The 13,371-nt window shown below is 32.9% G+C and overlaps 2 protein-coding genes and 3 long non-coding RNA genes across 5 annotated transcripts; 1 reads left to right on the top strand and 4 right to left on the bottom strand.

The window, feature by feature from the left end:
* Positions 1-225: 225 nt before the first annotated feature.
* Positions 226-1,503, bottom strand: LOC140057312 (uncharacterized). The gene is made up of 2 exons (XM_072102922.1): positions 1,257-1,503; positions 226-1,061 (listed from the first exon to the last, which is right to left on the bottom strand). The coding sequence occupies exons 1-2, from the start codon at positions 1,361-1,363 to the stop codon at positions 275-277; spliced, it is 894 nt and encodes a 297-aa protein (XP_071959023.1). The 5' UTR covers positions 1,364-1,503; the 3' UTR covers positions 226-274.
* Positions 1,504-3,146: 1,643 nt separating this feature from the next.
* Positions 3,147-4,124, bottom strand: LOC140056945 (uncharacterized). The gene is made up of 6 exons (XR_011846847.1): positions 4,082-4,124; positions 3,916-3,969; positions 3,751-3,804; positions 3,593-3,646; positions 3,429-3,476; positions 3,147-3,196 (listed from the first exon to the last, which is right to left on the bottom strand). It is a non-coding gene; the product is annotated as an uncharacterized lncRNA (long non-coding RNA).
* A 462-nt stretch (positions 4,125-4,586) lies between these two features.
* On the bottom strand, positions 4,587-5,126 carry LOC140057230 (uncharacterized). Its single transcript, XR_011846891.1, has 4 exons — positions 5,092-5,126; positions 4,924-4,977; positions 4,757-4,810; positions 4,587-4,640 (listed from the first exon to the last, which is right to left on the bottom strand). It is a non-coding gene; the product is annotated as an uncharacterized lncRNA (long non-coding RNA).
* A 513-nt stretch (positions 5,127-5,639) lies between these two features.
* Positions 5,640-6,089, bottom strand: LOC140057317 (uncharacterized). Its single transcript, XR_011846911.1, has 3 exons — positions 6,030-6,089; positions 5,774-5,946; positions 5,640-5,664 (listed from the first exon to the last, which is right to left on the bottom strand). It is a non-coding gene; the product is annotated as an uncharacterized lncRNA (long non-coding RNA).
* Positions 6,090-8,806: 2,717 nt separating this feature from the next.
* Positions 8,807-11,895, top strand: LOC140056056 (putative ribosome-binding factor A, mitochondrial). Its single transcript, XM_072101290.1, has 5 exons — positions 8,807-8,944; positions 9,253-9,301; positions 9,624-9,782; positions 10,319-10,431; positions 10,879-11,895. The coding sequence occupies exons 1-5, from the start codon at positions 8,820-8,822 to the stop codon at positions 11,393-11,395; spliced, it is 963 nt and encodes a 320-aa protein (XP_071957391.1). The 5' UTR covers positions 8,807-8,819; the 3' UTR covers positions 11,396-11,895.
* The last annotated feature ends 1,476 nt before the right edge of the window (positions 11,896-13,371 follow it).

The raw sequence follows: 13,371 nt of genomic DNA, 5'->3' as shown, positions 1-13,371 counted from the left end.
AAGGGAGTTGGACGATGGAAACGCATTCGTATTTATTCTGGATTTATATCCTATAAAACAATAACACACTTATAATACATAATAAATTCAATGCCGCCCCATCAAAACCTCTCCAAAGCTTTTATTTACAAAAAAGCGTTACCTATTAAGGATAGGACCTAGTATTGTTTTTATTCCAATTTTCTACCTTTCTGTTTCCAAGTGATTATTAATGTCGCAGTCGGTTAATGGTACAGAGCAATATACTGTACCAACATTTACATATTACTTTAGCCTACACATCTAAAAGTGGTTGTTCTTGGTCTTCGTTTTCATATCGTTCCCGGTCACAATCAGAAAACCTTGCCTTGTACGAATAAAATGCTTTGCTGTACAATTCAAATAGTGTAGGGTCAGATACGAAATTGCCTTTGAAACATTGGGATGTTGTCAGGACTGCTTCAAGGGTTACAAGACCAAGTCGGTTCCGACATTTTGTCTTGTTAAGGCTAACCTTTGAAAAAACTCGTTCTACAGTTGCTGTACTATGGGGTAGTGCTAGTAACTGACATGCAAATTCCCCCAAGCTCTTGTAACTGTCTTCCTCAGAAACATGTAACCAAAAGGCTGTAATTCCCTGTGGAGCCTTTTTCAGGAATTCTCTGTTAAAGTACAAAGAACGCCACTGCCTATCTATCATGCTTTTGCTGGTTACCATGTGGCTGAATCTGTGGGCCAGTGCATTGCCAGCAGAAATAGTAGACTGGTTGTTCTTTAACTTCCGAGGGTCAAGGGAAACCAGGTTACGTAGAATCTGGTCATCGAAATTTATTCTTTTCCCTATCTGATTTACAGCTTCTATGTACCACTGCCGACATCGTTTGAGGAAAGACTCCCTTTCATGCGGTACCATAGACCTGGAGATGACGGCAGCTTCCTCCCCAGCATATACTTCACTTACAATCTTCCACTTGGCTTCATTGGTGATATCGGGAAGTTTGTTAATTGTGTCGTCAATATATTCTTCTTGCATAAAATTTGCACATAGAGACTGTACAATTCTCCTTGCTTCAGGAAGTAGTCTGTAAAATGAAAAATGAACTGATTTCACAACTGTTTTACGAACATACGTCGCTTAAATATATCTTGGACATTATTAGAAAAACAGGCGTGACATTTTATATGCATAAGTTCAGCCTCCATAATATATAGTTTATACTGTAAACAAACAATTAAGCAAATAAAAAAGGGTTAATCGGCAAATTACCAAGACTTACTTGTGCAGTTTAAATTCATCCGATTGTAACATTTTATTTAATATGGTGAAGTCAGGAAGAACATAGTGTAGAAACTCTAAGGTAGCTTTCACATGTTTTTCTTTCATCACTTGGTAGATTTTCACTGCACTTGGGTTGCGCTTCGATATTGGTTGATGGGCTTCTGCATCAAAAAATTCATACAAAACTTTCCACTGCTCAAGGACTCTTTGTACACAAGTTGCAAGTGAAAGCCATCTCGTTTGACAAGGCTTTAGAAGTTTATGAGGTTGAACACTAAACTCTCGCTGCAACTCTTCAAATCTCAGTTTCCTTAAAAACATATAAATAGAATTCATATTACTGGTTTGAAGCAAATTGTAATATTTAGAAGGTGCAATGTATCTTCAAATTCACATTAGTATACACTTTCACTCAAGATAAATCAAGGACTACACATAAACTACACATAAACTACATTGTGTTAGTAGACGTACCTCTTTGAAGAGTTTTTGAAATAATTGTAGACATCGTGCACAAGTTGCTCCGCACTTTTTGAAAGATGTTCACATGCGTGACTTGTCACCAAATGAAAGGAATGGCAGAAACATTTAAGGACAAATATTGTGGGTGATGCCTCTTTGACTCTGGTTAGTACAGAGTTGAGGTCGCCTTGCATTAGATTTTCTCCATCTGAGGCATACCCAATCACCGACTTCCATGTTAAGCCATCTTCTTCCAACGTCTTTTGAAGTAGAGCAAACAACCCAGCAGCATTTCCATCACTTACCCCAACCTTTAGGAGACGATAGAATGCAGTTACCACTCTTTTGTCTTCCTCGTCAAAGAATCTAACACTGACGCAAAACGTCTGTTCTGTTGTCATATCGGTGGCTTTGTCGCACAGGATAGAGAAACCTTAAACATAATAGAGCATATTAAATAGTGAGGATCATACCCCAAATAATAATAGTTCAATAATAGTTTACAATACAATGTTGAGATGATTAAATGTTGCGGTACATTACCTTTTGATTTTTTCAACTTTCCAACAAGCTGTTTATGTGCATATGGCGCTAGACATTCGGTTAAAAGATATGTTCCTTTTGTACGGCCACATTTAATATTCGTAATTACTTTTGAGTCCTTGATAATTTCTTGTAGTGTTGGAATTAAATGGTCTAAAAATAAAAAAGGAATATTCCTCCTTGCTATTAAAGCAACTAAGTTAAGTTCCGCTTCAACAACAACAGCTTTGCCGTAAAAGTGTGCGATGCCTTGCTTCGGAATACTTCTTGTTGCCTTTGCTGCAGTAGAATGCACTCTGGATTTTGAATGCTGCCTTATAATCGAGAGCTTTGACCGAAACGTTTTTCTACACCATTTGCAGAAGGCAGTGTTATTTTCTGAACCTTTCGTCAACCATCCTATGGCCCACCTCTTACGTTCCCAATCAAGTCGATAGCTTTGGTTATACTCTTTTCCTAATGAAAGAAAAAGTTTTTCTTACAAATGTTGTCTTCGTTCATTTGTTTAGGCTTAAGAGGTCACTGTAAAATATTGATGCTAATATAGATAGATTGTTGTGATATTGTTAAAACTAAAACGGCCATTAAGTTGCCAGACTATTGCAATGTTTAATCATTATGCGTCTAAACATCACAGCGTGATCAAGCAAGATACGGAAAATTTAGATTGTTTAAAATGTAAGACTGAATTATAAAATAAGACATGATAGTGAACGTCTTCACAATAAAATGATATTTATTACGGTATATAAAATGCACAAAAGCAATAGCACATAGCTAATAATGTTTTTTAAAAAAATCTAAAAAAATGGGGCCTACAACCATAAATTCGGAAAATACATGATGATAATGAATAAATCAAAACAACTGGCTGGATATGCTTACTAGATTGTTGAATGGTTTCTTCATCTTCATTATCTGTTTCTCTATGATCTGTTGATTAAAAATAGGCGTTTGCCAATTATGGAAAAACTATTATACACATTTTATATTTTAATAAACACCTTAGCTCTATATAACATTGAAATTATTATTATTGTTCAATCAATCAATCAAAATAACATTTATTTCCCAAAAAATAGTGGCGTCACCAAGAAAGGAAATGCTTGTTGTAGTTAAAATAAAAGTTGCTAAAATTAATTAATTTTAAAAAATGTATGCCTACCATCAATTAGGATGTTGTCTTCATCACTTTCATGATTATTGTCTGGCTCTGGAATAAAGCATAATATATACAACATGGTTGTTTAAATTGTTTAATACAAGCATATAATTTGTTTACAAACAAAAATTATGTTTTTAATCAAACATCAAGTAAATAATGTTTACCTTGATCATCAATAAGGATGTTTTCTTCATCATTTTCATGATCAATATCTGGCTCTGGAAAACAAAATATAATGTATACAACATGGCTAGTGCAAATGGTTTGTTATATACTATGATTTTATACAACACATACGTTAATTAAAACGAATTATGTTTACCTTGATCATCAATAAGAATGTTGTCTTCATCACTTTCATGATCATAATCTGGCTCTGGAAAATAAAATTCAATGTAGACAACATGGCTATTCAAATGGTTGGTTACATTAACTATGAAATATGATTTTTACATTGCATACTTTAATTAAAACGAATTATGTTTACCTTGATCATCAGTAAGGATTTTGTCTTCATCACTTTCATGATCATAATCTGGCTCTGGAAAATAAAATTCAATGTAGACAACATGGCTATTCAAATGGTTGGTTACATTAACTATGAAATATGATTTTATACATTGGATACTTTAATTAAAACAAATTATGCTTACCTTGATCTCCAATAATTATATTTTCTTCATCCCCTTCATGATCATAATCTGGCTCTGGAAAATAAACTTCAATGCATACAACATGGCTATATTCAAATGGTTGGTTACATTAACTATGAAATGTGATTTTATACATCACATACTTTTATTAAAACGAATTATGCCTACCTTGATCATCAATAAGGATGTTGTCTTCATCCCCTTCATGATCATAATCTGGCCCTGGAAAATAAAATCCAATGCATACAACATGGCTATTAAAATGGTTTGTTACATACTACGAAATATGATTTTATACAACACATAGGCCTACTTTAATTACAATGAATTATGTTTACCTTGATCATCAATAAGGATGTTTTCTTCATCACTTTCATGATCATTATCTGGCTCTGGAAAATAAAATTCAATGTAGACAACATGGCTAGTGCAAATGGTTTGTTACATTAACTATGAAATATGATTTTATACATCACATACTTTTATTAAAACGAATTATGCCTACCTTGATCATCAATAAGGATGTTGTCTTCATCCCCTTCATGATCATAATCTGGCCCTGGAAAATAAAATTCAATGCATACAACATGGCTATTAAAATGGTTTGTTACATACTACGAAATATGATTTTATACAACACATAGGCCTACTTTAATTACAATGAATTATGTTTACCTTGATCATCAATAAGGATGTTTTCTTCATCACTTTCATGATCATTATCTGGCTCTGGAAAATAAAATTCAATGTAGACAACATGGCTAGTGCAAATGGTTTGTTACATTAACTATGAAATATGATTTTATACATCACATACTTTTATTAAAACGAATTATGCCTACCTTGATCATCAATAAGGATGTTGTCTTCATCACTCCCATGATCATTATCTGGCTCTGGAAAATAAATATAATATATACAACGTGGCTAGATAAATTGTTTAATATAATAATATAATGTGTTTACCAACACATACTACAGTATTTCCATATTACACAAGTATGGCCTACCTGGCTCGTCAATTAGGATAGTACTTGAAGTTGTATCATCTGTTGGTTCTAAAAAGAGGGAAAAATGTGCAGCAGTTAGAAGATTATTTTATAATGATACTTCTAAGAACGCAAATAGTTTCTCTTTTTTTTTTGAGAAAGCACAGTAGGGATTGGAAGCAAGGTCCAATTATTCTAAAATTCAAACAGAAAATGAGAATTGTGTTCATGGGCAATGCACTCACCTGTTATATTAATTTCGTTCATTACGTTCAAACTTAGCTATAGAAAACTATTTTGACTAATTGTTTAAAACGTACCTATGACATAGTAATGCTTTCTATGTAAAGCAAGCATGATTGGGTCTTCGTGTGTCTTATGTCCTTCCTGATAATATCTCACAGAAAATCCTTTTCGATTAACATCGTCATATTTTAAACAGATTATATCTGTATTCAACACTTTTGCACAAGCAGACAGGGTAAACTCGTCACCATATGTCCCTACTTTGGACATCTTTCTTGCGAAATCAGGTATAGACTTCGAATTATGGACCATTAGTAATTTTGTCTTGTAGGCACTATCTTTAAAGCACTAACCAAATAAAGTAACCAATCATGTTAGCAATGTCTAGTTACAGAAAATAAGTTTAATTTATTTAACAAAACCAATAATAAAGAAAGTGATGTTCTATATTACTAACCTGTTTTTTTATGTACTGCACAGCAGATCTTCTCAACTGTAAATGTGTTCCTGGCCACTCCTGATCTAATTGTGATATAATCGCATGAAACTGACAACTTCCATCTCCGGGTGGATTGTGAGATATTCTGCATGTAACCAAGTCCAAACATTCATGTATTGTTTTTGCTACAACTGGCAAACAAATTTTAACAAACCAATGAAAATGACGTAATTTTTAAAAACAGTATTTGAAAACCATACAAGACCATACGTACTCGTTTTTCTTCCATATTTCCGCCACCACTTCTGTTTTTTTGTAGATCCAATTGTCCGACCTGTTTAACAAATGTGAATCTTGTTAGGCATATAAGAGTAAGACAGACAGACAAAACACTCTTATGTAATAAACAAATACTGTATTGAGAACTCTGTTATAGTCGAAGCGACACCGAATTGCGTGATCAGGACTATATATTAGCTTAATGTTCAATATATATTTATATATACTTATACAAGGGTAAATATTAAAACAAAACTCACTGGGTCCTGGGCTTCGTACTCCTGATGCCACAGATGTTTTTTTGGTTTTCTTTTTTTTAGAACTTTCAGCCTTAGTCGTATGATCTGCTCGCACATTTTCTAAAATTTAGAATTTACTTCACAGTTTTGTTAATCCTTAATAAATGGTGTGATAACCAAATTAAGTTGGAATGTGGGACAGCACATAGTAAATTAGTTTTGCTTTAGATAGGCCTACTGTTGTAAATTTCTGTTGATTATTTTGTGTCCATGAGCCCACCCTGTCCTAATGACGAGGCCTTGTTACCGTGTCTACCTAATATAACCTAGCCGTCCCTATCCTGTGACTACTTCATTGTGAAATATATGCCTACACATTTTTATGGCTCTATCTAGACATAATGCCAATTAGAAGACATAACCTAATTAATAGGCAGTCAACGTTACCGTCACTGGTTTTAAAGCCAAACGTAAAAAGATTGGACTGAGACATCTTGTTTCATCACAAGCACGTGTATACAGTTATACAAAAAAAGCCTACTTCAGCACAAAATGTTAAAAATTAAGCCATAGAGGGAGGGATGTTGGGAGTTGGTACATATGGTGCATTGGGACCACTAAAGTGTTAGTATTCATAGTACCTGACACACTTTACAGTCCTATTGCATATTTAAAAATAAATGTTATCAATCAATGACTTTAAAGAATTTCCAGCTGAAAAGAAAACCACATAAAACACCTAGAAAGTAGTGTTTTGACAGTTCTCTAGCCTTGGTGCAGTACAAATTTTGCGGGGAAAAAGTATAGGAAAATTGTTTTCTTTTTTTTCTGATAGAGTATACCATATAGAATGTCAGAAAAAAATCCCCATCCCAGGGTCTTGGGGAAAAATTTTTACGGCACTTTCAAATTTTGGCCTATATAACACACACAATATGCCTATTAACACACACAAATACCTATATATATTTTTTTATTTTATTTTATTCATTTCGGCAATACAAAAAAAAACATAGAAATATATATACTCAGGTTGAAATTTTCAGACCGTTTGGATAGAGTGCTCAATACCAAGGTAGAGCATAAATAAATAAAATAACAGCAGAAAACTTGGTTACTTCATTGTTTTAATCACTACAAATTTGTTTCGTAGACATATATATATATATATATATATATGAAAAACAAGACACGAGGCCGAGGAAAGACAAAAGCATTAAACAAAACGCTGTCACCGGTAAGGTGTGTCTCTCCAACCAGGGGATAGGGAAAACAAATTCACGTTTTTTTTACTTGGAGTTGTGTTATGATGATTAAAATTTGCTGAGGCTTACTTTAATAACTACTTCTCATAGTAGTTGATAAATCGAGTCGATAACAATGACATCATCATGCCAGAATCCAATATGGCGTCCAATTTGGCGGAAAAAACAGGTTATTGCTAAACCCCAGCAAACCCTTGCAAACCTAAAAAAAAACATAGCAAACCCCACCGAACCAACATAAAAGTGATTGAATCATGTAGTGTACGATCCACTGGGTATATCCATGTAAAAAAAAAAAATTAAATTTCTACTGTTAACTACTTATTTTCGGCTGAAAAGAGCGAACGAAACAGTTTTACTTTGTAGTGGACTATTCGATTTTATTTTTTATTCGTTCCTTTTAAATATTTACATAACATAAACAAGTAAACTAAATCACTGTAATTGAGCCGATTGACCCAACCCAAATTCAGTTCATTAAATGGTTCCAAGTGATAATGATGGATACTTACTGCAATTGTGTAATTGAAAAAAAAAACCTTTGTTCACAATGTTTTCGTCCAATTGATTACATCATCTGGGGATCCAATAAGCAGCATGATCTCTCAAATGGAGCAACCTAATTGGTCAATCCTAGACCTTGGTTTCTTGAGCTGCTTATCGCACACTCGGTAGTAGTAGTGACAGTGCACTGTTGTATATTGTACGAGATGATATGTACGAGATGATATGTACGAGATGATATGTACGAGATGATATGTACGAGATGATATGTACGAGATGATAATGTACGAGATGATATGTACGAGATCCAAGACTAATCCCAGATTGTTCTGTGATATATTATTTTTTGTTTGTTTAAAAACACGAAATTATGCCAGATTATGCTAAAAACGGCTAAATAATGCCGCGGCATTATGCCAGATGCCGTGAGCCTCCAAAAAATGCCAGAAAGCATAATAATGCCAGAAATGGCAACTATGATTCTTTGAAACATCGACTTCGCTCTTATTTTCGGCATATACCATTTATAAATGATAAAACTATCATAACAAAAAGAATATTTATGATAATGAATATAAGATATTTTAATATTTCTCTTTTATAATATATAGTGTATTATTTCGTTATCAACTTTGTTATTTGAATTTATTTGACAATAATAATACTTAAATTGAGGACATTTTTAAAGGTAATATTCGTTATAAAATAAGTAGACGATTCCTGAACTTTTGAACTCGATTATATTTCAAAATGGCTGCGCCCATGGTTCATCATGTAATGAGACTTTTACAATCGAATACATTATTATTTACCCAACAAATACCAAGATGTTTTTCAATTTATCCATTGCTAATGAAGAGATCACAATTCGAAAAAATGACCAGGCTTCTTGTAAAGAAAAGGTAGGCCTATCATAATGGATTGCAACTTAATTTCTCTAGCTAGTTAGGCCAGGCCAAAATGGCCTAACTAGCTAGGCCCTAGCTAGGCCTACTAGTAGGCTGTCCTGACCAGTGTCAGTTTCTCTTCGCCTGCTGTGTCGGGATCTGCCTCTTGTCTGCTGGACATCCTTAATTCATTTGAGGTGACGATAAGAAAGGAGTCTAGCTGCATACATTACAGGTCATGATGTGTGTGCAATGTTTTGATTATTAAAAAAACATATACAGTAAAAATGATTGTAGCATAATTGTTGATCTTATCTTTTTAGGAAACAATTTTATTTTGATGTGAACAATCCTACACAGTTTACTAAATCGGTATGTCGGTCTGACGTGTTGTTGTTGTTAACTATAAGTCTATTGATCTGTATTTTAGGTTAATTTCTATAAAAACATGGGATTATTTAACTTTTTTCTGGCCGAAAGTACAGAACAGTATGGTCATGTAAATGCTACTTACTACTATACCTACTACTGTACAATGCCTTTATCCATTATATAAATAGCATAGTATGAAACGATGTCTGATAAACCTTTTGCCATTTTTGATTTTAAAAATATCCGGCCTCAATCAATAATAAATATTTAAAAGGAATTATACTTAAAATTAATAATTATTTGTGCTTTTGGCGCCCATTAGACTAACAAGACAACATCTAGGAAGTCCGGCCAGATACAACCCGAAGATAACATCAGACTTCGGTGCTTGAATGACAACTTGTTTCAGCACGTCAGTGATTTCATCAATTCTGATATGATCAGTGAAGAATTAGGGAGGTTAAATGTCCAGATACTTGGAGTAAATATTTTTATTTTAGCAATACAAAATCTTGTATTGTTTCCCAAAACTTGAACAAAAATATGAATAAAATCAAACTTTGAATAGGCCATTTTGTAGTTTTAATAACGTTATTCACTTTTGTAAAAATGATGTAACATTAAAATGGCCTACTGAATTTTTTTAATTATTTTTTTAATACACTACTGAATTTGTTGAATTTGTATTTTTTAATACATATTTAAATCTGACATCAACCTTAAAGGCTGGGGATTCCATTGGTTAGTTTTCTTGTCAGCAGCACCCATCAGATTTTAATAGCAATAGTGTTTTATCAACTTAACACTACATCCAAGCAAGTACATGGCAACCAAGCTAAAACTACATGCCGTTTTTTGCGAAAAAATATCAACCGAAATGTATTATATTAAAAATATAGCCAAATTTTCATTTTCACCTTCTATTTTCAATTACCTCACCAGAAAAATCAGAAAATACTGTATAAGACAGAACTGTAGTTCATTCTGTTTCGATGTTTAATTTTTTTTTGTGAACAGGTTAGGTTGGCTGGAGATTTGCGAACTTGTCATGTTTACTGGCAAGCATCAGGTAATGTTGAAAGTGATGATAAGGTGCAAGAAGTACTGGATAAATATGCGTTTACCATTAGGTACGTTTGTACAGTGAACTCTACCAGAGATAAAAATATTGTACTAGCCAAGAATAGAAGTGGCTATCAGCACTGTACAGTCAACCATGCATGTCATTTACTATTTTCTATCTTATTTCTATCTATTTTCGGCTTACTGTCACGATTTGGCCATACTGATAGAAAATAGTGAATTTGATGCATGATTGACTGTGCCGATAGCACCACACTAACTATTAACTTATCGGCACACGCATGGTCCCCCTTGTCTACAGAAAGATAAATTACATCCACAGTTGCTATTGCCAATAACCGTATCTGTCAAAAATGGCATTATATCCTATTTAATATAATACATTAGATAGGATATTATTATATTATATGATAAGTATGATATCAACAGGTAAATGAAATATTGTAAAATAAACTTCTTTATATATTGTTTAAAATTCATTATTTTCTACATAGACACATGCTGGCGACGCTAAGAATATTAAACAGAACCCCAATTATGGTATTTACACGTGATAAGGCCAGTGCCAATATAGCAGAGGTAGAAAGACTGCTTGATAAAGCCGACATGGGACCAGCAGATTCTGAAGACATTGACTACCATCAGCTACCAGCTGTTGAAGACATGCCTCCGATTCAGGTTCACTCGCAACAGTCTCTTAATTTTCTAAATATGGACTTGGGGAAGATAAATCAAGAAATAGAAAAATATAAAAAGAAATCGAGTAATATTACAGATGTAAGTGAATCACAAGCATGCACGGATATCAATAAAAGTTTTGAACAATTTAAAGTTCTTCAAAGGAAAAAGAAAAAACATAAAGATAGGAAAACGAATCCAATTTCAGCTAGTTATAATGAAGCGGAGGAGGATTTTGAAGATAGTATAGCATTTCATGACGTTGATGATGTCACTGATGATAATGAGGATGTTGATTGGTATAATCCCCCAGAAGACCACTTCAATAAGTGACTGAACCACTTAGTGGCATTTTCCTAAAAACTCTGTTACATCAATATAAAGAAGGGATTTACGGTTAAAGCTCTGTCTACACTATCAAAAAGATGTATTTGTTAATGCATGCGTCCATACGTATGGGGTATCAAAATGACAAGAATTTTACTGTGAATGTTTTAATCTACGTTTCTAGTAATATATCAAAGGCAAATTAATGAAAAAATGACAATGCTGTGGATATCAGTGGCTGGATCTCAATCAATGGAGATACAAATAAATAAGCAAAACCTGCCTCAATCAAAAAGAGTAGAACAGCCAGAAAAATTGGCAGAGCTTTCGGGCAACTAACCTTTTCTGCTTGTCTCCTTCCATTATTAGAATTTATTTAAATAAAAAAAAAAAACGTTTCTGATTCTTCAACATTTATTTTGATAATAATGGCATAAAAGAGAGCAAAGAGTACAAAGTATTTAAGTATTAAATTAAATAGTTAAATTTATAAACTCCAAAAACCATCAATTATTAATTTGATAAACATTATTCTAAGCTTTCCAATACAACAAATGCATGTATACAGTATATATTTTAAAGGCAGAAATTACATACAAATTCCATATCAAATGTTCAAGTATCATGATAGCATTAGCAAAAATATTAAAGGCTTTAAATGGCCGTCAAAAGCAAAAAAAGTGTTGATAGGAGAGTGTACATAAATTATCATATTGATCATACATTTCAATTAAATTATCAATCGTAATCTTTTTTTTTTGATTAAGCACTTTCTTATCTGTATTCAAATGACACAGTAAAATTCCTATTCTTTTGTACACAAATGTTGTAAATAGAGGGGAATTTTTAACAAAACTAACACTGTATCAAAAATTATCCACCACATTTTTTTTTAAATTTTCTAGGGATTCACCATATATAGTAACATCAGTAATCAAACTAATACATGTTTTTTGTGATTACTTTAGAAATATTATATATAAAGTTCATGCTTACTGAGCTTTAAGCTCCCACCAGAGACGCAAGGCAACGCGAGTGAATTGACCAACAGTTCGCATAATCCATCGCTTGTGATTGGTCACATCACTCATGCTGTGCTTACGTCCTTGTGTTGCGTCTCTGAGACTCTGGTGGGAACAAAGCTTTAAGAACATATATAATAATATATAGCAATATATTATGGCAAGATTACATGTTAATACTAATATGTTTGCTATTGCAGGGTTGAGACCAATTCCACAGTCTCCCGGATTATAGTAACTAATAATAAAGAATATACAGTACTAAAAATAATATTATTCAAATGTTTTCCATTTCCAAAGTATTTACAATAGGAACAGCTTCAGACATACTTTCTGAATTAGCGCTGGCATCTGCTTCCCGTTCTGAGATAGTCATACCTCCTGCCTCTGAATTATAATACAGTTTCTATGTTAAACCTCATAAAGTACAGAATGAGTTATATTATTTGTATACAATTATGAGTAGGCCTACTGTAACTAGAAATACCAAACGTTGAGACTGTATTGCTATTTATACACATACAACATTTATATAGGAAAATGAAGACAATATTAATATTTTTCAGAATAGTTCAAAATATATATAATGATTTTATAACGAAAACTTGATATCAACATATAGTGATTTCGCATATTTATACACATACAACATTTACCGGTATATAGGAAAATGAAGACAATATTAATATTTTTCAGAAAATTTCAAAATATATATAATGATTTTATAACGAAAACTTGATATCAACATAGTGATTTCGCAAACCTTTAAACAATTTGTAAAAAAGAAGAAGCAATTCTGAAAAGACAATCATGTGTTTTGACGGTCAGACTTACCTTCAGGATTGGTACCTATTGCAAGTGGCCCAGACATTTCACTTCGTTCATTTCCATTATTTGAATTTTGTGTTGCTGGTCCCGGACTACCTGAATTACAATACATGAATTAGAAGCCTCATAAAA

Source organism: Antedon mediterranea, chromosome 8, assembly GCF_964355755.1.
Source record: "Antedon mediterranea chromosome 8, ecAntMedi1.1, whole genome shotgun sequence".
Classification (NCBI taxonomy): Eukaryota; Metazoa; Echinodermata; class Crinoidea; order Comatulida; family Antedonidae; genus Antedon; species Antedon mediterranea.
Note: the sequence above shows the minus strand (reverse complement) of the source record. Positions and strands in the feature narration are given on the sequence as shown.

Excerpts from the sequence above, each read along its gene's own strand:
- LOC140056056 (XM_072101290.1), top strand. The coding sequence starts at position 8,820 with ATGAGACTTTTACAATCGAATACATTATTATTTACCCAACAAATACCA. Across the intron at positions 9,302-9,623 it reads CTACACAGTTTACTAAATCG|ACTAACAAGACAACATCTAG; the intron begins GTATGTCGGTCT and ends GGCGCCCATTAG. Across the intron at positions 10,432-10,878 it reads AAATATGCGTTTACCATTAG|ACACATGCTGGCGACGCTAA; the intron begins GTACGTTTGTAC and ends TTTTCTACATAG.
- LOC140057312 (XM_072102922.1), bottom strand. The coding sequence starts at position 1,363 with ATGAAAGAAAAACATGTGAAAGCTACCTTAGAGTTTCTACACTATGTT. Across the intron at positions 1,062-1,256 it reads GATGAATTTAAACTGCACAA|ACTACTTCCTGAAGCAAGGA; the intron begins GTAAGTCTTGGT and ends TTCATTTTACAG.